General features: G+C 37.5%; 1 protein-coding gene and 1 long non-coding RNA gene across 8 annotated transcripts in view; both read right to left on the bottom strand.

Moving 5' to 3' along the window:
* phf20l1 (PHD finger protein 20 like 1) overlaps nt 1-27,800 on the bottom strand; it is a 78,862-nt gene that overhangs the window by 50,089 nt on the left and 973 nt on the right. For 3 of the 7 annotated variants that reach the window (XM_052516327.1, XM_052516328.1, XM_052516330.1), the window contains exons 2-8: nt 26,943-27,074; nt 26,653-26,827; nt 26,105-26,200; nt 25,508-25,567; nt 24,868-24,952; nt 24,667-24,755; nt 20,017-20,200 (exon numbers count right to left, since the gene is read on the bottom strand). In XM_052516327.1, coding sequence (XP_052372287.1) covers nt 20,017-20,200; nt 24,667-24,755; nt 24,868-24,952; nt 25,508-25,567; nt 26,105-26,200; nt 26,653-26,827; nt 26,943-27,025 — 772 coding nt within the window. In that variant the 5' untranslated portion in view covers nt 27,026-27,074. The remainder of the gene's footprint in view (nt 1-20,016; nt 20,201-24,666; nt 24,756-24,867; nt 24,953-25,507; nt 25,568-26,104; nt 26,201-26,652; nt 26,828-26,942; nt 27,075-27,800) is intronic. The other 4 variants (XM_052516329.1, XM_052516332.1, XM_052516333.1 and 1 more) reach the window with 4 other exon arrangements.
* Nucleotides 23,603-24,660, bottom strand: LOC127928851 (uncharacterized). Its single transcript, XR_008132461.1, has 2 exons — nt 23,937-24,660; nt 23,603-23,882 (listed from the first exon to the last, which is right to left on the bottom strand). It is a non-coding gene; the product is annotated as an uncharacterized LOC127928851 (long non-coding RNA).

The raw sequence follows: 27,800 nt of genomic DNA, 5'->3' as shown, positions 1-27,800 counted from the left end.
CTCCATTTCACTGCTGTATGATACTAGCTACATGACAACAGTAACATCTAAATGATACCACTACTCCATCCATATCACTGCTGTATGATACTAGCTACATGACAACAGTAACATCTAAATGATACCACTACTCCATTTCACTGCTGTATGATACTAGCTACATGACAACAGTAACATCTAAATGATACCACTACTCCACTACTCCATATCACTGCTGTATGATACTAGCTACATGACAACAGTAACATCTAAATGATACCACTACTCCATATCACTGCTGTATGATACTAGCTACATGACAACAGTAACATCTAAATGATACCACTACTCCACTACTCCATATCACTGCTGTATGATACTAGCTACATGACAACAGTAACATCTACATGATACCACTACTCCATATCACTGCTGTATGATACTAGCTACATGACAACAGTAACATCTAAATGATACCACTACTCCACTACTCCATATCACTGCTGTATGATACTAGCTACATGACAACTGTAACATCTAAATGATACCACTACTCCACTACTCCACTACTCCACTACTCCATATCACTGCTGTATGATACTAGCTACATGACAACTGTAACATCTAAATGATACCACTACTCCATATCACTGCTGTATGATACTAGCTACATGACAACAGTAACATCTAAATGATACCACTACTCCATATCACTGCTGTATGATACTAGCTACATGACAACAGTAACATCTAAATGATACCACTACTCCACTACTCCATATCACTGCTGTATGATACTAGCTACATGACAACAGTAACATCTAAATGATACCACTACTCCACTACTCCATATCACTGCTGTATGATATTAGCTACATGACAACAGTAACATCTAAATGATACCACTACTCCATATCACTGCTGTATGATACTAGCTACATGACAACAGTAACATCTAAATGATACCACTACTACATATCACTGCTGTATGATACTAGCTACATGACAACAGTAACATCTAAATGATACCACTACTCCATATCACTGCTGTATGATACTAGCTACATGACAACAGTAACATCTAAATGATACCACTACTCCACTACTCCATATCACTGCTGTATGATACTAGCTACATGACAACAGTAACATCTAAATGATTCCACTACTCCATATCACTGCTGTATGATACTAGCTACATGACAACAGTAACATCTAAATGATACCACTACTCCATATCACTGCTGTATGATACTAGCTACATGACAACAGTAACATCTAAATGATACCACTACTCCACTACTCCATATCACTGCTGTATGATACTAGCTACATGACAACAGTAACATCTAAATGATACCACTACTCCATATCACTGCTGTATGATACTAGCTACATGACAACAGTAACATCTAAATGATACCACTACTCCACTACTCCATATCACTGCTGTATGATACTAGCTACATGACAACAGTAACATCTAAATGATACCACTACTCCACTACTCCATATCACTGCTGTATGATACTAGCTACATGACAACAGTAACATCTAAATGATACCACTACTCCATATCACTGCTGTATGATACTAGCTACATGACAACAGTAACATCTAAATGATACCACTACTCCATATCACTGCTGTATGATACTAGCTACATGACAACAGTAACATCTAAATGATACCACTACTCCACTACTCCATATCACTGCTGTATGATACTAGCTACATGACAACAGTAACATTTAAATGATACCACTACTCCATATCACTGCTGTATGATACTAGCTACATGACAACAGTAACATCTAAATGATACCACTACTCCATATCACTGCTGTATGATACTAGCTACATGACAACAGTAACATCTAAATGATACCACTACTCCATATCACTGCTGTATGATACTAGCTACATGACAACAGTAACATCTAAATGATACCACTACTCCATATCACTGCTGTATGATACTAGCTACATGACAACAGTAACATCTAAATGATACCACTACTCCACTACTCCATATCACTGCTGTATGATATTAGCTACATGACAACTGTAACATCTAAATGATACCACTACTCCATATCACTGCTGTATGATACTAGCTCCATGACAACAGTAACATCTAAATGATTCCACTACTCCATATCACTGCTGTATGATACTAGCTACATGACAACAGTAACATCTAAATGATACCACTACTCCATTTCACTGCTGTATGATATTAGCTACATGACAACTGTAACATCTAAATGATACCACTACTCCATATCACTGCTGTATGATACTAGCTACATGACAACTGTAACATCTAAATGATACCACTACTCCATTTCACTGCTGTATGATACTAGCTACATGACAACAGTAACATCTAAATGATACCACTACTCCATTTCACTGCTGTATGATACTAGCTACATGACAACTGTAACATCTAAATGATTCCACTACTCCATATCACTGCTGTATGATACTAGCTACATGACAACAGTAACATCTAAATGATACCACTACTCCATACTCCATATCACTGCTGTATGATACTAGCTACATGACAACAGTAACATCTACATGATACCACTACTCCACTACTCCATATCACTGCTGTATGATACTAGCTACATGACAACAGTAACATCTAAATGATACCACTACTCCATTTCACTGCTGTATGATACTAGCTACATGACAACAGTAACATCTAAATGATACCACTACTCCACTACTCCATATCACTGCTGTATGATATTAGCTACATGACAACTGTAACATCTAAATGATACCACTACTCCATATCACTGCTGTATGATACTAGCTACATGACAACAGTAACATCTAAATGATACCACTACTCCACTACTCCATATCACTGCTGTATGATACTAGCTACATGACAACTGTAACATCTAAATGATACCACTACTCCACTACTCCACTACTCCACTACTCCATATCACTGCTGTATGATACTAGCTACATGACAACTGTAACATCTAAATGATACCACTACTCCATATCACTGCTGTATGATACTAGCTACATGACAACAGTAACATCTACATGATACCACTACTCCACTACTCCACATCACAGCTGTATGATACTAGCTACATGACAACAGTAACATCTAAATGATACCACTACTCCATATCCACACTGCTGTATGATACTAGCTACATGACAACAGTAACATCTAAATGATACCACTACTCCACTACTCCATATCACTGCTGTATGATATTAGCTACATGACAACTGTAACATCTAAATGATACCACTACTCCACTACTCCATATCACTGCTGTATGATACTAGCTACATGACAACAGTAACATCTAAATGATACCACTACTCCATATCACTGCTGTATGATACTAGCTACATGACAACAGTAACATCTAAATGATACCACTACTCCATATCACTGCTGTATGATACTAGCTACATGACAACAGTAACATCTAAATGATACCACTACTCCACTACTCCATATCACTGCTGTATGATACTAGCTACATGACAACAGTAACATCTAAATGATACCACTACTCCACTACTCCATATCACTGCTGTATGATACTAGCTACATGACAACAGTAACATCTAAATGATTCCACTACTCCATATCACTGCTGTATGATACTTGCTACATGACAACAGTAACATCTAAATGATACCACTACTCCATATCACTGCTGTATGATACTAGCTACATGACAACAGTAACATCTAAATGATACCACTACTCCATATCACTGCTGTATGATACTAGCTACATGACAACAGTAACATCTAAATGATACCACTACTCCACTACTCCATATCACTGCTGTATGATATTAGCTACATGACAACTGTAACATCTAAATGATACCACTACTCCATATCACTGCTGTATGATACTAGCTACATGACAACAGTAACATCTAAATGATACCACTACTACATATCACAGCTGTATGATACTAGCTACATGACAACTGTAACATCTAAATGATACCACTACTACATATCACAGCTGTATGATATTAGCTACATGACAACTGTAACATCTAAATGATACCACTACTCCATATCACTGCTGTATGATACTAGCTACATGACAACAGTAACATCTAAATGATTCCACTACTCCATATCACTGCTGTATGATACTAGCTACATGACAACAGTAACATCTAAATGATACCACTACTCCATTTCACTGCTGTATGATATTAGCTACATGACAACTGTAACATCTAAATGATTCCACTACTCCATATCACTGCTGTATGATATTAGCTACATGACAACTGTAACATCTAAATGATTCCACTACTCCATATCACTGCTGTATGATACTAGCTACATGACAACAGTAACATCTAAATGATACCACTACTCCATTTCACTGCTGTATGATACTAGCTACATGACAACTGTAACATCTAAATGATTCCACTACTCCATATCACTGCTGTATGATACTAGCTACATGACAACAGTAACATCTAAATGATACCACTACTCCATTTCACTGCTGTATGATACTAGCTACATGACAACAGTAACATCTAAATGATACCACTACTCCACTACTCCATATCACTGCTGTATGATACTAGCTACATGACAACAGTAACATCTAAATGATACCACTACTCCATTTCACTGCTGTATGATACTAGCTACATGACAACAGTAACATCTAAATGATACCACTACTCCACTACTCCATATCACTGCTGTATGATACTAGCTACATGACAACAGTAACATCTAAATGATACCACTACTCCATATCACTGCTGTATGATACTAGCTACATGACAACAGTAACATCTAAATGATACCACTACTCCACTACTCCATATCACTGCTGTATGATACTAGCTACATGACAACTGTAACATCTAAATGATACCACTACTCCATATCACTGCTGTATGATACTAGCTACATGACAACAGTAACATCTAAATGATACCACTACTCCACTACTCCATATCACTGCTGTATGATATTAGCTACATGACAACTGTAACATCTAAATGATACCACTACTCCACTACTCCATATCACTGCTGTATGATACTAGCTACATGACAACAGTAACATCTAAATGATACCACTACTCCATATCACTGCTGTATGATACTAGCTACATGACAACAGTAACATCTAAATGATACCACTACTCCATATCACTGCTGTATGATACTAGCTACATGACAACAGTAACATCTAAATGATACCACTACTCCACTACTCCATATCACTGCTGTATGATACTAGCTACATGACAACAGTAACATCTAAATGATACCACTACTCCACTACTCCATATCACTGCTGTATGATACTAGCTACATGACAACAGTAACATCTACATGATACCACTACTCCACTACTCCATATCACTGCTGTATGATACTAGCTACATGACAACAGTAACATCTACATGATACCACTACTCCATATCACTGCTGTATGATACTAGCTACATGACAACAGTAACATCTAAATGATACCACTACTCCACTACTCCATATCACTGCTGTATGATATTAGCTACATGACAACTGTAACATCTAAATGATACCACTACTCCATATCACTGCTGTATGATACTAGCTACATGACAACAGTAACATCTAAATGATTCCACTACTCCATATCACTGCTGTATGATACTAGCTACATGACAACAGTAACATCTAAATGATACCACTACTCCATTTCACTGCTGTATGATATTAGCTACATGACAACTGTAACATCTAAATGATACCACTACTCCATATCACTGCTGTATGATACTAGCTACATGACAACTGTAACATCTAAATGATACCACTACTCCATTTCACTGCTGTATGATACTAGCTACATGACAACAGTAACATCTAAATGATACCACTACTCCATTTCACTGCTGTATGATACTAGCTACATGACAACTGTAACATCTAAATGATTCCACTACTCCATATCACTGCTGTATGATACTAGCTACATGACAACAGTAACATCTAAATGATACCACTACTCCACTACTCCATATCACTGCTGTATGATACTAGCTACATGACAACAGTAACATCTAAATGATACCACTACTCCACTACTCCATATCACTGCTGTATGATACTAGCTACATGACAACAGTAACATCTAAATGATACCACTACTCCATATCACTGCTGTATGATACTAGCTACATGACAACAGTAACATCTAAATGATACCACTACTCCACTACTCCATATCACTGCTGTATGATATTAGCTACATGACAACAGTAACATCTAAATGATACCACTACTCCATATCACTGCTGTATGATACTAGCTACATGACAACAGTAACATCTAAATGATACCACTACTCCACTACTCCATATCACTGCTGTATGATATTAGCTACATGACAACTGTAACATCTAAATGATACCACTACTCCACTACTCCATATCACTGCTGTATGATACTAGCTACATGACAACAGTAACATCTAAATGATACCACTACTCCATATCACTGCTGTATGATACTAGATACATGACAACAGTAACATCTAAATGATACCACTACTCCATATCACTGCTGTATGATACTAGCTACATGACAACAGTAACATCTAAATGATACCACTACTCCACATCACTGCTGTATGATACTAGCTACATGACAACAGTAACATCTAAATGATACCACTACTCCACTACTCCATATCACTGCTGTATGATACTAGCTACATGACAACAGTAACATCTAAATGATACCACTACTCCACATCACTGCTGTATGATACTAGCTACATGACAACAGTAACATCTAAATGATTCCACTACTCCATATCACTGCTGTATGATACTTGCTACATGACAACAGTAACATCTAAATGATACCACTACTCCATATCACTGCTGTATGATACTAGCTACATGACAACAGTAACATCTAAATGATACCACTACTCCATATCACTGCTGTATGATACTAGCTACATGACAACAGTAACATCTAAATGATACCACTACTCCACTACTCCATATCACTGCTGTATGATATTAGCTACATGACAACTGTAACATCTAAATGATACCACTACTCCATATCACTGCTGTATGATACTAGCTACATGACAACAGTAACATCTAAATGATACCACTACTACATATCACAGCTGTATGATACTAGCTACATGACAACTGTAACATCTAAATGATACCACTACTACATATCACAGCTGTATGATATTAGCTACATGACAACTGTAACATCTAAATGATACCACTACTCCATATCACTGCTGTATGATACTAGCTACATGACAACAGTAACATCTAAATGATTCCACTACTCCATATCACTGCTGTATGATACTAGCTACATGACAACAGTAACATCTAAATGATACCACTACTCCATTTCACTGCTGTATGATATTAGCTACATGACAACTGTAACATCTAAATGATTCCACTACTCCATATCACTGCTGTATGATATTAGCTACATGACAACTGTAACATCTAAATGATTCCACTACTCCATATCACTGCTGTATGATACTAGCTACATGACAACAGTAACATCTAAATGATACCACTACTCCATTTCACTGCTGTATGATACTAGCTACATGACAACTGTAACATCTAAATGATTCCACTACTCCATATCACTGCTGTATGATACTAGCTACATGACAACAGTAACATCTAAATGATACCACTACTCCATTTCACTGCTGTATGATACTAGCTACATGACAACAGTAACATCTAAATGATACCACTACTCCACTACTCCATATCACTGCTGTATGATACTAGCTACATGACAACAGTAACATCTAAATGATACCACTACTCCATTTCACTGCTGTATGATACTAGCTACATGACAACAGTAACATCTAAATGATACCACTACTCCACTACTCCATATCACTGCTGTATGATACTAGCTACATGACAACAGTAACATCTAAATGATACCACTACTCCATATCACTGCTGTATGATACTAGCTACATGACAACAGTAACATCTAAATGATACCACTACTCCACTACTCCATATCACTGCTGTATGATATTAGCTACATGACAACTGTAACATCTAAATGATACCACTACTCCATATCACTGCTGTATGATACTAGCTACATGACAACAGTAACATCTAAATGATACCACTACTCCACTACTCCATATCACTGCTGTATGATATTAGCTACATGACAACTGTAACATCTAAATGATACCACTACTCCACTACTCCATATCACTGCTGTATGATACTAGCTACATGACAACAGTAACATCTAAATGATACCACTACTCCATATCACTGCTGTATGATACTAGCTACATGACAACAGTAACATCTAAATGATACCACTACTCCATATCACTGCTGTATGATACTAGCTACATGACAACAGTAACATCTAAATGATACCACTACTCCACTACTCCATATCACTGCTGTATGATACTAGCTACATGACAACAGTAACATCTAAATGATACCACTACTCCACTACTCCATATCACTGCTGTATGATACTAGCTACATGACAACAGTAACATCTACATGATACCACTACTCCACTACTCCATATCACTGCTGTATGATACTAGCTACATGACAACAGTAACAACTACATGATACCACTACTCCATATCACTGCTGTATGATACTAGCTACATGACAACAGTAACATCTACATGATACCACTACTCCATATCACTGCTGTATGATACTAGCTACATGACAACAGTAACATCTAAATGATACCACTACTCCACTACTCCATATCACTGCTATATGATACTAGCTACATGACAACAGTAACATCTAAATGATTCCACTACTCCACTACTCCACATCACTGCTGTATGATACTAGCTACATGACAACAGTAACATCTAAATGATTCCACTACTCCATATCACTGCTGTATGATACTAGCTACATGACAACAGTAACATCTACATGATACCACTACTCCATATCACTGCTGTATGATACTAGCTACATGACAACAGTAACATCTAAATGATACCACTACTCCATATCACTGCTGTATGATACTAGCTACATGACAACAGTAACATCTAAATGATACCACTACTCCACTACTCCATATCACTGCTGTATGATATTAGCTACATGACAACTGTAACATCTAAATGATACCACTACTCCATATCACTGCTGTATGATACTAGCTACATGACAACAGTAACATCTAAATGATACCACTACTACATATCACAGCTGTATGATACTAGCTACATGACAACAGTAACATCTAAATGATACCACTACTCCATATCACTGCTGTATGATACTAGCTACATGACAACAGTAACATCTAAATGATACCACTACTCCACTACTCCATATCACTGCTGTATGATACTAGCTACATGACAACAGTAACATCTAAATGATTCCACTACTCCATATCACTGCTGTATGATACTAGCTACATGACAACAGTAACATCTAAATGATACCACTACTCCATATCACTGCTGTATGATACTAGCTACATGACCACAGTAACATCTAAATGATACCACTACTCCACTACTCCATATCACTGGTGTATGATACTAGCTACATGACAACAGTAACATCTAAATGATACCACTACTCCATATCACTGCTGTATGATACTAGCTACATGACAACAGTAACATCTAAATGATACCACTACTCCACTACTCCATATCACTGCTGTATGATACTAGCTACATGACAACAGTAACATCTAAATGATACCACTACTCCACTACTCCATATCACTGCTGTATGATACTAGCTACATGACAACAGTAACATCTAAATGATACCACTACTCCATATCACTGCTGTATGATACTAGCTACATGACAACAGTAACATCTAAATGATACCACTACTCCATATCACTGCTGTATGATACTAGCTACATGACAACAGTAACATCTAAATGATACCACTACTCCACTACTCCATATCACTGCTGTATGATACTAGCTACATGACAACAGTAACATCTAAATGATACCACTACTCCATATCACTGCTGTATGATACTAGCTACATGACAACAGTAACATCTAAATGATACCACTACTCCATATCACTGTTGTATGATACTAGCTACATGACAACAGTAACATCTAAATGATACCACTACTCCATATCACTGCTGTATGATACTAGCTACATGACAACAGTAACATCTAAATGATTCCACTACTCCATATCACTGCTGTATGATACTAGCTACATGACAACAGTAACATCTAAATGATACCACTACTCCATATCACTGCTGTATGATACTAGCTACATGACAACAGTAACATCTAAATGATACCACTACTCCACTACTCCATATCACTGCTGTATGATACTAGCTACATGACAACAGTAACATCTAAATGATACCACTACTCCACATCACTGCTGTATGATACTAGCTACATGACAACAGTAACATCTAAATGATACCACTACTCCATATCACTGCTGTATGATACTAGCTACATGACAACAGTAACATCTAAATGATACCACTACTCCACTACTCCATATCACTGCTGTATGATACTAGCTACATGACAACAGTAACATCTACATGATACCACTACTCCACTACTCCATATCACTGCTGTATGATACTAGCTACATGACAACAGTAACATCTAAATGATTCCACTACTCCATATCACTGCTGTATGATACTAGCTACATGACAACAGTAACATCTAAATGATACCACTACTCCATATCACTGCTGTATGATACTAGCTACATGACAACAGTAACATCTAAATGATTCCACTACTCCATATCACTGTTGTATGATACTAGCTACATGACAACAGTAACATCTAAATGATACCACTACTCCACTACTCCATATCACTGCTGTATGATACTAGCTACATGACAACAGTAACATCTAAATGATACCACTACTACATATCACAGCTGTATGATACTAGCTACATGACAACAGTAACATCTAAATGATACCACTACTCCATATCACTGCTGTATGATACTAGCTACATGACAACAGTAACATCTAAATGATACCACTACTCCACTACTCCATATCACTGCTGTATGATACTAGCTACATGACAACAGTAACATCTAAATGATTCCACTACTCCATATCACTGCTGTATGATACTAGCTACATGACAACAGTAACATCTAAATGATACCACTACTCCATATCACTGCTGTATGATACTAGCTACATGACCACAGTAACATCTAAATGATACCACTACTCCACTACTCCATATCACTGGTGTATGATACTAGCTACATGACAACAGTAACATCTAAATGATACCACTACTCCATATCACTGCTGTATGATACTAGCTACATGACAACAGTAACATCTAAATGATACCACTACCACTACTCCATATCACTGCTGTATGATACTAGCTACATGACAACAGTAACATCTAAATGATACCACTACTCCACTACTCCATATCACTGCTGTATGATACTAGCTACATGACAACAGTAACATCTAAATGATACCACTACTCCATATCACTGCTGTATGATACTAGCTACATGACAACAGTAACATCTAAATGATACCACTACTCCATATCACTGCTGTATGATACTAGCTACATGACAACAGTAACATCTAAATGATACCACTACTCCACTACTCCATATCACTGCTGTATGATACTAGCTACATGACAACAGTAACATCTAAATGATACCACTACTCCATATCACTGCTGTATGATACTAGCTACATGACAACAGTAACATCTAAATGATACCACTACTCCATATCACTGCTGTATGATACTAGCTACATGACAACAGTAACATCTAAATGATACCACTACTCCATATCACTGCTGTATGATACTAGCTACATGACAACAGTAACATCTAAATGATTCCACTACTCCATATCACTGCTGTATGATACTAGCTACATGACAACAGTAACATCTAAATGATACCACTACTCCATATCACTGCTGTATGATACTAGCTACATGACAACAGTAACATCTAAATGATGATACCACTACTCCACTACTCCATATCACTGCTGTATGATACTAGCTACATGACAACAGTAACATCTAAATGATACCACTACTCCACATCACTGCTGTATGATACTAGCTACATGACAACAGTAACATCTAAATGATACCACTACTCCATATCACTGCTGTATGATACTAGCTACATGACAACAGTAACATCTAAATGATACCACTACTCCACTACTCCATATCACTGCTGTATGATACTAGCTACATGACAACAGTAACATCTACATGATACCACTACTCCACATCACTGCTGTATGATACTAGCTACATGACAACAGTAACATCTAAATGATTCCACTACTCCATATCACTGCTGTATGATACTAGCTACATGACAACAGTAACATCTAAATGATACCACTACTCCATATCACTGCTGTATGATACTAGCTACATGACAACAGTAACATCTAAATGATTCCACTACTCCATATCACTGTTGTATGATACTAGCTACATGACAACAGTAACATCTAAATGATACCACTACTCCACTACTCCATATCACTGCTGTATGATACTAGCTACATGACAACAGTAACATCTAAATGATTCCACTACTCCATATCACTGCTGTATGATACTAGCTACATGACAACAGTAACATCTAAATGATACCACTACTCCATATCACTGCTGTATGATACTAGCTACATGACCACAGTAACATCTAAATGATACCACTACTCCACTACTCCATATCACTGCTGTATGATACTAGCTACATGACAACAGTAACATCTAAATGATTCCACTACTCCATATCACTGCTGTATGATACTAGCTACATGACAACAGTAACATCTAAATGATACCACTACTCCATTACTCCATATCACTGCTGTATGATACTAGCTACATGACAACAGTAACATCTAAATGATACCACTACTCCATATCACTGCTGTATGATACTAGCTACATGACAACAGTAACATCTAAATGATACCACTACTCCATATCACTGCTGTATGATACTAGCTACATGACAACAGTAACATCTAAATGATACCACTACTCCATATCACTGTTGTATGATACTAGCTACATGACAACAGTAACATCTAAATGATACCACTACTCCATATCACTGCTGTATGATACTAGCTACATGACAACAGTAACATCTAAATGATTCCACTACTCCATATCACTGCTGTATGATACTAGCTACATGACAACAGTAACATCTAAATGATACCACTACTCCATATCACTGCTGTATGATACTAGCTACATGACAACAGTAACATCTAAATGATACCACTACTCCACTACTCCATATCACTGCTGTATGATACTAGCTACATGACAACAGTAACATCTAAATGATACCACTACTCCACATCACTGCTGTATGATACTAGCTACATGACAACAGTAACATCTAAATGATACCACTACTCCACATCACTGCTGTATGATACTAGCTACATGACAACAGTAACATCTAAATGATACCACTACTCCACTACTCCATATCACTGCTGTATGATACTAGCTACATGACAACAGTAACATCTACATGATACCACTACTCCACTACTCCATATCACTGCTGTATGATACTAGCTACATGACAACAGTAACATCTAAATGATTCCACTACTCCATATCACTGCTGTATGATACTAGCTACATGACAACAGTAACATCTAAATGATACCACTACTCCATATCACTGCTGTATGATACTAGCTACATGACAACAGTAACATCTAAATGATTCCACTACTCCATATCACTGTTGTATGATACTAGCTACATGACAACAGTAACATCTAAATGATACCACTACTCCACTACTCCATATCACTGCTGTATGATACTAGCTACATGACAACAGTAACATCTAAATGATACCACTACTACATATCACAGCTGTATGATACTAGCTACATGACAACAGTAACATCTAAATGATACCACTACTCCATATCACTGCTGTATGATACTAGCTACATGACAACAGTAACATCTAAATGATACCACTACTCCACTACTCCATATCACTGCTGTATGATACTAGCTACATGACAACAGTAACATCTAAATGATTCCACTACTCCATATCACTGCTGTATGATACTAGCTACATGACAACAGTAACATCTAAATGATACCACTACTCCATATCACTGCTGTATGATACTAGCTACATGACCACAGTAACATCTAAATGATACCACTACTCCACTACTCCATATCACTGGTGTATGATACTAGCTACATGACAACAGTAACATCTAAATGATACCACTACTCCATATCACTGCTGTATGATACTAGCTACATGACAACAGTAACATCTAAATGATACCACTACTCCACTACTCCATATCACTGCTGTATGATACTAGCTACATGACAACAGTAACATCTAAATGATACCACTACTCCACTACTCCATATCACTGCTGTATGATACTAGCTACATGACAACAGTAACATCTAAATGATACCACTACTCCATATCACTGCTGTATGATACTAGCTACATGACAACAGTAACATCTAAATGATACCACTACTCCATATCACTGCTGTATGATACTAGCTACATGACAACAGTAACATCTAAATGATACCACTACTCCACTACTCCATATCACTGCTGTATGATACTAGCTACATGACAACAGTAACATCTAAATGATACCACTACTCCATATCACTGCTGTATGATACTAGCTACATGACAACAGTAACATCTAAATGATACCACTACTCCATATTACTGTTGTATGATACTAGCTACATGACAACAGTAACATCTAAATGATACCACTACTCCATATCACTGCTGTATGATACTAGCTACATGACAACAGTAACATCTAAATGATTCCACTACTCCATATCACTGCTGTATGATACTAGCTACATGACAACAGTAACATCTAAATGATACCACTACTCCATATCACTGCTGTATGATACTAGCTACATGACAACAGTAACATCTAAATGATACCACTACTCCACTACTCCATATCACTGCTGTATGATAGTAGCTACATGACAACAGTAACATCTAAATGATACCACTACTCCACATCACTGCTGTATGATACTAGCTACATGACAACAGTAACATCTAAATGATACCACTACTCCATATCACTGCTGTATGATACTAGCTACATGACAACAGTAACATCTAAATGATACCACTACTCCACTACTCCATATCACTGCTGTATGATACTAGCTACATGACAACAGTAACATCTACATGATACCACTACTCCACTACTCCATATCACTGCTGTATGATACTAGCTACATGACAACAGTAACATCTAAATGATTCCACTACTCCATATCACTGCTGTATGATACTAGCTACATGACAACAGTAACATCTAAATGATACCACTACTCCATATCACTGCTGTATGATACTAGCTACATGACAACAGTAACATCTAAATGATTCCACTACTCCATATCACTGCTGTATGATACTAGCTACATGACAACAGTAACATCTAAATGATACCACTACTCCACTACTCCATATCACTGCTGTATGATACTAGCTACATGACAACAGTAACATCTAAATGATTCCACTACTCCATATCACTGCTGTATGATACTAGCTACATGACAACAGTAACATCTAAATGATACCACTACTCCATATCACTGCTGTATGATACTAGCTACATGACCACAGTAACATCTAAATGATACCACTACTCCACTACTCCATATCACTGGTGTATGATACTAGCTACATGACAACAGTAACATCTAAATGATACCACTACTCCATATCACTGCTGTATGATACTAGCTACATGACAACAGTAACATCTAAATGATACCACTACTCACTACTCCATATCACTGCTGTATGATACTAGCTACATGACAACAGTAACATCTAAATGATACCACTACTCCATATCACTGCTGTATGATACTAGCTACATGACAACAGTAACATCTAAATGATACCACTACTCCATATCACTGCTGTATGATACTAGCTACATGACAACAGTAACATCTAAATGATACCACTACTCCACTACTCCATATCACTGCTGTATGATACTAGCTACATGACAACAGTAACATCTAAATGATACCACTACTCCATATCACTGCTGTATGATACTAGCTACATGACAACAGTAACATCTAAATGATACCACTACTCCATATCACTGTTGTATGATACTAGCTACATGACAACAGTAACATCTAAATGATACCACTACTCCATATCACTGCTGTATGATACTAGCTACATGACAACAGTAACATCTAAATGATTCCACTACTCCATATCACTGCTGTATGATACTAGCTACATGACAACAGTAACATCTAAATGATACCACTACTCCATATCACTGCTGTATGATACTAGCTACATGACAACAGTAACATCTAAATGATACCACTACTCCACTACTCCATATCACTGCTGTATGATACTAGCTACATGACAACAGTAACATCTAAATGATACCACTACTCCACATCACTGCTGTATGATACTAGCTACATGACAACAGTAACATCTAAATGATTCCACTACTCCATATCACTGCTGTATGATACTAGCTACATGACAACAGTAACATCTAAATGATACCACTACTCCATATCACTGCTGTATGATACTAGCTACATGACAACAGTAACATCTAAATGATTCCACTACTCCATATCACTGCTGTATGATACTAGCTACATGACAACAGTAACATCTAAATGATACCACTACTCCACTACTCCACATCACTGCTGTATGATACTAGCTACATGACAACAGTAACATCTAAATGATTCCACTACTCCATATCACTGCTGTATGATACTAGCTACATGACAACAGTAACATCTAAATGATTCCACTACTCCATATCACTGTTGTATGATACTAGCTACATGACAACAGTAACATCTAAATGATACCACTACTCCACTACTCCATATCACTGCTGTATGATACTAGCTACATGACAACAGTAACATCTAAATGATACCACTACTCCATATCACTGCTGTATGATACTAGCTACATGACAACAGTAACATCTAAATGATACCACTACTCCACTACTCCATATCACTGCTGTATGATACTAGCTACATGACAACAGTAACATCTAAATGATACCACTACTCCACATCACTGCTGTATGATACTAGCTACATGACAACAGTAACATCTAAATGATACCACTACTCCATATGACTGCTGTATCACTGCTGTATGATACTAGCTACATGACAACAGTAACATCTAAATGATACCACTACTCCATATCACTGCTGTATGATACTAGCTACATGACAACAGTAACATCTAAATGATACCACTACTCCACTACTCCATATCACTGCTGTATGATACTAGCTACATGACAACAGTAACATCTAAATGATACCACTACTCCATATCACTGCTGTATGATACTAGCTACATGACAACAGTAACATCTAAATGATACCACTACTCCATATCACTGCTGTATGATACTAGCTACATGACAACAGTAACATCTAAATGATACCACTACTCCATATCACTGCTGTATGATACTAGCTACATGACAACAGTAACATCTAAATGATACCACTACTCCATATCACTGCTGTATGATACTAGCTACATGACAACAGTAACATCTAAATGATACCACTACTCCATATCACTGCTGTATGATACTAGCTACATGACAACAGTAACATCTAAATGATACCACTACTCCATATCACTGCTGTATGATACTAGCTACATGACAACAGTAACATCTAAATGATACCACTACTCCATATCACTGCTGTATGATACTAGCTACATGACAACAGTAACATCTAAATGATACCACTACTCCATATCACTGCTGTATGATACTAGCTACATGACAACAGTAACATCTAAATGATACCACTACTCCACTACTCCATATCACTGCTGTATGATACTAGCTACATGACAACAGTAACATCTAAATGATACCACTACTCCATATCACTGCTGTATGATACTAGCTACATGACAACAGTAACATCTAAATGATACCACTACTCCATATCACTGCTGTATGATACTAGCTACATGACAACAGTAACATCTAAATGATACCACTACTCCACTACTCCATATCACTGCTGTATGATACTAGCTACATGACAACAGTAACATCTAAATGATACCACTACTCCATATATCACTGCTGTATGATACTAGCTACATGACAACAGTAACATCTAAATGATACCACTACTCCATATCACTGCTGTATGATACTAGCTACATGACAACAGTAACATCTAAATGATACCACTACTCCACTACTCCATATCACTGCTGTATGATACTAGCTACATGACAACAGTAACATCTAAATGATACCACTACTCCATATCACTGCTGTATGATACTAGCTACATGACAACAGTAACATCTAAATGATACCACTACTCCACATCACTGCTGTATGATACTAGCTACATGACAACAGTAACATCTAAATGATACCACTACTCCATATCACTGCTGTATGATACTAGCTACATGACAACAGTAACATCTAAATGATACCACTACTCCACTACTCCATATCACTGCTGTATGATACTAGCTACATGACAACAGTAACATCTAAATGATACCACTACTCCATATCACTGCTGTATGATACTAGCTACATGACAACAGTAACATCTAAATGATACCACTACTCCATATCACTGCTGTATGATACTAGCTACATGACAACAGTAACATCTAAATGATACCACTACTCCATATCACTGCTGTATGATACTAGCTACATGACAACAGTAACATCTAAATGATACCACTACTCCATATCACTGCTGTATGATACTAGCTACATGACAACAGTAACATCTAAATGATACCACTACTCCATATCACTGCTGTATGATACTAGCTACATGACAACAGTAACATCTAAATGATACCACTACTCCACTACTCCATATCACTGCTGTATGATACTAGCTACATGACAACAGTAACATCTAAATGATTCCACTACTCCATATCACTGCTGTATGATACTAGCTACATGACAACAGTAACATCTAAATGATTCCACTACTCCATATCACTGCTGTATGATACTAGCTACATGACAACAGTAACATCTAAATGATACCACTACTCCATATCACTGCTGTATGATACTAGCTACATGACAACAGTAACATCTAAATGATACCACTACTCCATATCACTGCTGTATGATACTAGCTACATGACAACAGTAACATCTAAATGATACCACTACTCCATATCACTGCTGTATGATACTAGCTACATGACAACAGTAACATCTAAATGATACCACTACTCCACTACTCCATATCACTGCTGTATGATACTAGCTACATGACAACAGTAACATCTAAATGATACCACTACTCCACTACTCCATATCACTGCTGTATGATACTAGCTACATGACAACAGTAACATCTAAATGATACCACTACTCCACTACTCCATATCACTGCTGTATGATACTAGCTACATGACAACAGTAACATCTAAATGATACCACTACTCCACTACTCCATATCACTGCTGTATGATACTAGCTACATGACAACAGTAACATCTAAATGATACCACTACTCCATATCACTGCTGTATGATACTAACATACAGTACTAGCTGCATGAGAACAGACAGAGAAATTATCATTCATTTTTAAAGGGCCTGCTAATTTGAAACCCATATGTCTCCCAAATCGCACCCTATTCCCTATGTAGTGCACTACTTTTGACCAGGGACCATAAGGCTCTGGTCAAAAGTAGTGCACTACATAGGGAATATGGTCCCATTTGGGAAATACCCACAGTGTGCATCTATATGTTGGGGTGAGGGAAGGAGAGGACTCAAGTTACCCAGTTTGTCAGAGTCGGACTGATCCTGCAACTCTTCATCCAGCTCTTCTTGACCATCCTCATCGTCAGACTTCCCTCCGTGAGGGTCGTCCCTGTCCTTGTTGCTGTTGGCACTGGTACGAGGCGTACTGCTTCCTTTGCTCTTGGCTGCAGCCGAGGCAGCTTTCACCAGGGCTATCCAGTCCTGTTGGGAGGAGAGACACTTGTTTTTCCTCCTTCACTGTTTTTCTATTTTGTTTTGTTTTGTTGTGCTTTGTCCTTGTTGTTGTTGTTGTTGTTGTTTGAAAAGCTCTCTGAATCCCATGTATCCATATGTTGCTATTAAACATAGTATTAGAGACTAGTGGTTAGATAAATGCATCTATTCTATTCTATAGGCTGCTGCTGTAAGTTAGTTAGGGTGCATTCCAAATGGAACCCTATTACCTATATAGGAAATAAATCATATGGTATTTGTCACATACGTGTGTTTAGCAGATGTTATCGCGGTTCATAGCGAAACGCTTGTGTTTCCAGCTCCAACAGAGCAGTAATATCTAACAAGTAATAGCTAACAAAATACACAATCTAAAGTAAAAGGAATGGAATTTAAAAAATATATAAATATTTGGACGAGCAACGTCAGAGCGGCAAATACTAAGATACAGTAGAATAGGATAGAATACAGTATATAGATATGAGAGGAGTCATGCATAGACTAAGATACAGTAGAATAGGATAGAATACAGTATATAGATATGAGGAGTCATGCATAGACTAAGATACAGTAGAATAGAATACAGTATATAGATATGAGAGGAGTCATGCATAGACTAAGATACAGTAGAATAGGATAGAATACAGTATATAGATATGAGAGGAGTCATGCATAGACTAAGATACAGTAGAATAGGATAGAATACAGTATATAGATATGAGAGGAGTCCTGCATAGACTAAGATACAGTAGAATAGGATAGAATACAGTATATAGATATGACAGGAGTCATGCATAGACTAAGATACAGTAGAATAGAATACAGTATATAGATATGAGAGGAGTCATGCATAGACTAAGATACAGTAGAATAGGATAGAATACAGTATATAGATATGAGAGGAGTCATGCATAGACTAAGATACAGTAGAATAGGATAGAATACAGTATATAGATATGACAGGAGTCATGCATAGACTAAGATACAGTAGAATAGAATACAGTATATAGATATGAGAGGAGTCATGCATAGACTAAGATACAGTAGAATAGGATAGAATACAGTATATAGATATGAGAGGAGTCATGCATAGACTAAGATACAGTAGAATATAATACAGTATATAGATATGAGAGGAGTCCTGCATAGACTAAGATACAGTAGAATAGGATATAATACAGTATATAGATATGAGAGGAGTCATGCATAGACTAAGATACAGTAGAATAGGATAGAATACAGTATATAGATATGAGGAGTCATGCATAGACTAAGATACAATAGAATATAATACAGTATATAGATATGAGAGGAGTCCTGCATAGACTAAGATACAGTAGAATAGGATAGAATACAGTATATAGATATGAGAGGAGTCATGCATAGACTAAGATACAGTAGAATAGAATACAGTATATAGATATGAGAGGAGTCATGCATAGACTAAGATACAGTAGAATAGGATAGAATACAGTATATAGATATGAGAGGAGTCATGCATAGACTAAGATACAGTAGAATAGGATAGAATACAGTATATAGATATGAGAGGAGTCATGCATAGACTAAGATACAGTAGAATAGGATAGAATACAGTATATAGATATGAGAGGAGTCATGCATAGACTAAGATACAGTAGAATAGGATAGAATACAGTATATAGATATGAGAGGAGTCATGCATAGACTAAGATACAGTAGAATAGAATACAGTATATAGATATGAGAGGAGTCATGCATAGACTAAGATACAGTAGAATAGGATAGAATACAGTATATAGATATGAGAGGAGTCATGCATAGACTAAGATACAGTAGAATAGGATAGAATACAGTATATAGATATGAGAGGAGTCATGCATAGACTAAGATACAGTAGAATAGAATACAGTATATAGATATGAGGGAGTCATGCATAGACTAAGATACAGTAGAATAGGATAGAATACAGTATATAGATATGAGAGGAGTCATGCATAGACTAAGATACAGTAGAATAGGATAGAATACAGTATATAGATATGAGAGGAGTCATGCATAGACTAAGATACAGTAGAATAGGATAGAATACAGTATATAGATATGAGAGGAGTCATGCATAGACTAAGATACAGTAGAATAGGATAGAATACAGTATATAGATATGAGAGGAGTCATGCATAGACTAAGATACAGTAGAATAGGATAGAATACAGTATATAGATATGAGAGGAGTCATGCATAGACTAAGATACAGTAGAATAGGATAGAATACAGTATATAGATATGAGAGGAGTCATGCATAGACTAAGATACAGTAGAATAGGATAGAATACAGTATATAGATATGAGAGGAGTCATGCATAGACTAAGATACAGTAGAATAGGATATAATACAGTATATAGATATGAGAGGAGTCATGCATAGACTAAGATACAGTAGAATAGGATAGAATACAGTATATAGATATGAGAGGAGTCATGCATAGACTAAGATACAGTAGAATAGAATAGAATACAGTATATAGATATGAGAGGAGTCATGCATAGACTAAGATACAGTAGAATAGGATATAATACAGTATATAGATATGAGAGGAGTCATGCATAGACTAAGATACAGTAGAATAGGATAGAATACAGTATATAGATATGAGAGGAGTCATGCATAGACTAAGATACATTAGAATAGGATAGAATACAGTATATAGATATGAGAGGAGTCCTGCATAGACTAAGATACAGTAGAATAGGATAGAATACAGTATATAGATATGAGAGGAGTCCTGCATAGACTAAGATACAGTAGAATAGGATAGAATACAGTATATAGATATGAGAGGAGTCATGCATAGACTAAGATACAGTAGAATAGAATACAGTATATAGATATGAGAGGAGTCATGCATAGACTAAGATACAGTAGAATAGGATAGAATACAGTATATAGATATGAGAGGAGTCATGCATAGACTAAGATACAGTAGAATAGGATAGAATACAGTATATAGATATGAGAGGAGTCATGCATAGACTAAGATACAGTAGAATAGGATAGAATACAGTATATAGATATGAGAGGAGTCATGCAAAATATGTCAACGTTATTAAAATGGACTAGTTCCAATTATTAAAGTGACCAGTGATTCCAAGTCTATGTATATAGGGCAGCAGCCTCTAATTAGGGTGCCATTTGGGACTCTGGCGTAGTGTGTGGAGAAGTAACAGGGTTAACCGTGACTAAACAGATCATCTAGATGTCAGACTAGGTCACGACCTTGGTCGGTGAGAAAATAGTAAGCCTCAATAGTAAAGAAATCAATATATTTAGCCCATAGGGACTTGTGTTTGAACTATTAGCTACTACTTTCCAAGTGTACTGCTCCACATTAAAAGTAATACAAATTCTAAGTAAAATAAATTCAATCTTAATTAAGTAGTAAATAAGATTAGACTCTGGTCTCCTTGAGAGTGTCTGCTGGTTGGACCAAAGGAGATGCCAGCAAGTCTATCTTGCCAAGACTGTGGGAATCAGCCTTCGCATTAAATCCAGCAATTCCCTGTTGCCCTTTACCTTCTGAAAAAGAGGGAGAAGTGAAATAGAAAATTATGGTATCCTACACTGTCTACAACAGACTTTCAGGAATTTTAACTTGCCTTCTATTAATCAGTATATCTATAACCGCCAGACCTAACCGCCAGACCCTTAGCCATAACGCCAGACCCCTAGCGATAACCACCAGACCTAACCGCCAGACCCCTAGCGATAACCGCCAGACCTAACCGCCAGACCCTTAGCTACAACGCCAGACCCCTAGCTACAACGCCAGACCCCTAGCTACAACGCCAGACCCCTAGCTACAACGCCAGACCCTTAGCTACAACGCCAGACCCTTAGCTACAACGCCAGACCCTTAGCTACAACGCCAGACCCCTAGCTACAACGCCAGACCCTTAGCTACAACGCCAGACCCCTAGCTACAACGCCAGACCCTTAGCTACAACGCCAGACCCTTAGCTACAACGCCAGACCCTTAGCTACAACGCCAGACCCTTAGCTACAACGCCAGACCCTTAGCTACAACGCCAGACCCTTAGCTACAACGCCAGACCCTTAGCTACAACGCCAGACCCCTAGCTACAACGCCAGACCCTTAGCTACAACGCCAGACCCTTAGCTACAACGCCAGACCCTTAGCTACAACGCCAGACCCTTAGCTACAACGCCAGACCCTTAGCTACAACGCCAGACCCTTAGCTACAACGCCAGACCCTTAGCTACAACGCCAGGTTCTTATTAAGCTACATGTTCCTTACTTCTATTGGAGGAATGCTATCCAGGCCGTTATTGTAAATAAGAATTTGTTCTTAACGGACTTGCCTTGTTAAATAAAGGTTAAATTTACATATATATATTTTTAAATATGCTCATGCTGATTCCAGAAGTGATTGTATGATCATGTGACCCAGCTCACCTGTCCTTTTGCATCATGGGGCATAGATTTGATATGAATTTTTTTCACACAGCGAATAACTCCATCATAAAACTGCACCGTGTAGATACCTAGAATTGAACAAAGACACTTCAGTTGGGACGGACACAATTGCAAGTCATTGTGTTACGTGTATTGGCCATATGGCCTGCTACTGCTTTAGAAATAGTTAGTGATAAATACCCTCTTTGTTTACAGATTCAATCTTTGCAGGATAGTAGCGACAATCTGTCCATCGAGCAAGCACCTCTTCACCATCTCTCAATTCCTGGAAAACAAGTCAAGCCAAACAAACCTCCATTACTCTAAATATGTATTTAACAAACAGGTGCCATGAGAGACAAAAGTTTGAAATTATACTGGACAAAAATATAAGCACAACATGTAAAGTGTTGGTTCCATGCTTCATGAACTGAAATAAAAGATCCTTGGAATTTGAGAGTGGGGGGCGGTGCTTAGGAGTATTTCTGTCTGTAATTAAGTCCTTTTGTGGGATAAACTAATTCTGATTGGCTGGGCCAGGCTCCCAAGTGGGTGGGCCTTTCTTTCTATGAAGTGTAACTCTAAAATATTTGAAATTGTTGCACGTTACATTTATATTTCTGTCCAGTATAGATATGGTAGAAGCACTAAATGTTGTTGTCTGATTCAGGATGTAAGGAATTGCATGTAAGGTTGAAAGTGTAGTTTGAATATTAAAGGCCCAGTGCTGTAAAAAAACGTGACTTCTTGTGTGTTAAATGCATTCCCACACTGACGTTAAAATAATACTTTGAAATTCTGAAAAAGCCATTTTAGTGTTGGAGCTGTTTGAAAAGGCCACCTGAAATGTCAGCCTTTTTTGTTGGGATGGAGTTTCGGCCTGCCTGGTGACATCAACAGGCTGTAAATTAATTAATAGACCAATAAGAAAGAGAGTTCCAAACCTCTCTGCCAATAAGAGCTAGTTTTAAGTTTTCCCCTCCCCATTCAGACCACTCCCAGACAGTCCAAGCAAAACTTTTACTGGAGAAATTGATCTTTGTTAAGAAGCTATTTTGGATCATTTTAATTGAAAACACAGTACGGTACTAAATGATTTAATATTGAGATAAAAATGGTTGCATTGGAACTTTAAGGCAAAGGGAAAAGTTTAACACAAAAAGCTCAAAGATAAATGTTACAAACATATGACAGGAACACAAAGAGCAAAAGCTTGAATGATGCAGAATGAGCCCCTTTAGACCACAGAATAGCACTGCAGTATGGAACTGCCTAAACTCTGATATAGCTATGTCAGATTCAGTTATGCCTCAACAAAAATGATCTGATGGTTTTGACCAAAGCTGTGTTATGTGAAGAATCGAAACAGTGAGTGAGACAAGGAGTTAATAATTCAGCCAAATCACTGCAAAATGAGACACAGGGAATGTATGTATACTTGTCTCCGCTGCGGTAACTCTGTTTGGTCCTCTGTGCTCTCTGTACATCCAGGAAGCTCATCAAGGCGAGATGCTGACATCTCGCTGAGTCTCTCCTGGTAGAAATATTTATAAGATATAAGGCATAAACAATTTGTTATTTCTTTTAAAACGATAGTTCACTCAGAATCGATATGTTACTACTATCCATCTATCACTCATCCGATTGATTGCACACTCTCAACCATCTACAACAAAACTCCTCATGAGGCAAACTGTCTCTAGCCCCGAGAAAGCTGTTTTGAGTACTTGGCATGCCATATGAGTTTCATCAAATCCATCCATACATTGCAAGCCACAATACATGGGGGAGTCTGACACTCCCATTTCATATTTTCTCAATTCCTCACATCATCATATCTTCTCAAAGAGAGAAGAAGGTCTGAGGGGAGGGACCTTGGACCTTCTCCTCCAATACGGTTGAGAATGCAGGAAATAGGAAATAGGATGCAAGGAATCGTGGAGAGACGAATTGAGAAGTAGTCTGTGGCTGGACAAAAACACCTACAGTCACCTCCCCCTCCTCTTCCTTCAGTCCCTCTTTACGGAGTGTTGGCCTTTCAAGAGGCCGCAGCCGAGTGCTGTCCCAGGCGATCCACTCATCATATCGATGGCTCCAACGATCAAAGTGGACAAGCATCTTCCCCTCATCGAAATCGATGTCCTCAATGCGTGACGAGTACCTAGAAGGTTGTATAAGAAAGAAGACAAAGAAGACAAGAACAAAATGTCTACTATGTTACATGTATATCTGTCATTATGCCCATGATTACATCAAGGAACTTGACTGTTACATACCATTTTTGTAGATAGTCTTGAGCTTCAATTCTAGCACCGACTTCAAAAGTGATCCCTGGACGATTAGGTGTCTTCCTGCTCATCTTCACAACGTCTATGTTTCAAGACTGATGATCTGTCTGTCTGTGGCAGCTGAAAACAAAACAAAGGTAATGGATAGACCATGTTAAGCATCCGTCTTTCTCTTAAATGTAAACCACACGAGACCCTCTGCAAAGATTAACTATCTGTTCAATTGGCACCATATGGGAAGGTGATTAGCTAACTAGTTATATGGCTTAAGTAATGGAATGAACAATATGGTCTTGTTGAACTAGCTAGCATGATAGTTTGCTCACAAAGGTCAGCAGTATTCCAGTTGATTCATAAAGCAAAAACGTTATTCGAATAGATAGCTGACTAGCAAGCGAACATCCTCTCTAGTAAACCAACTGTCTATCAAACAAGCTGTTCAGATATGCCATTAGCCAAAATAGATCCAGAACCTACTCTTGTTTACAGCTGCTTTGGGGTCAGACAGGATTCCTGGCTCAAAAAATGTATCTCAATCGTGGGATGAGAAATGTCTACCATTATTAACAACTGTTATACAGAAAAGACTACTCGTTTTTCCATAAAAGTTTCCCTTTAGTCCTCATGATAGGTAGCAGAAGCCACAGCAGCAATTCCACAATGACAGATGTGGTTACTATTAAAAGTCAGTGAGTCGTTCAACCTTCTCGGTTTTACATTTGAAATAAATGGGACAATTCAGAGTACAATGCATTTCTCATCCCCGGATTGAGGTACTTTTTCCGAGCCATATCTTGTGCAGGCTCCGCAGTGTCTTAATCTAAACAAGAAGCCTGTCCGACCCCA

The sequence above is a fragment of the Oncorhynchus keta genome, unplaced genomic scaffold, assembly GCF_023373465.1.
Source record: "Oncorhynchus keta strain PuntledgeMale-10-30-2019 unplaced genomic scaffold, Oket_V2 Un_scaffold_4321_pilon_pilon, whole genome shotgun sequence".
Classification (NCBI taxonomy): domain Eukaryota; kingdom Metazoa; phylum Chordata; class Actinopteri; order Salmoniformes; family Salmonidae; genus Oncorhynchus; species Oncorhynchus keta.
This window is presented reverse-complemented; position numbering and strand designations above follow the sequence as displayed.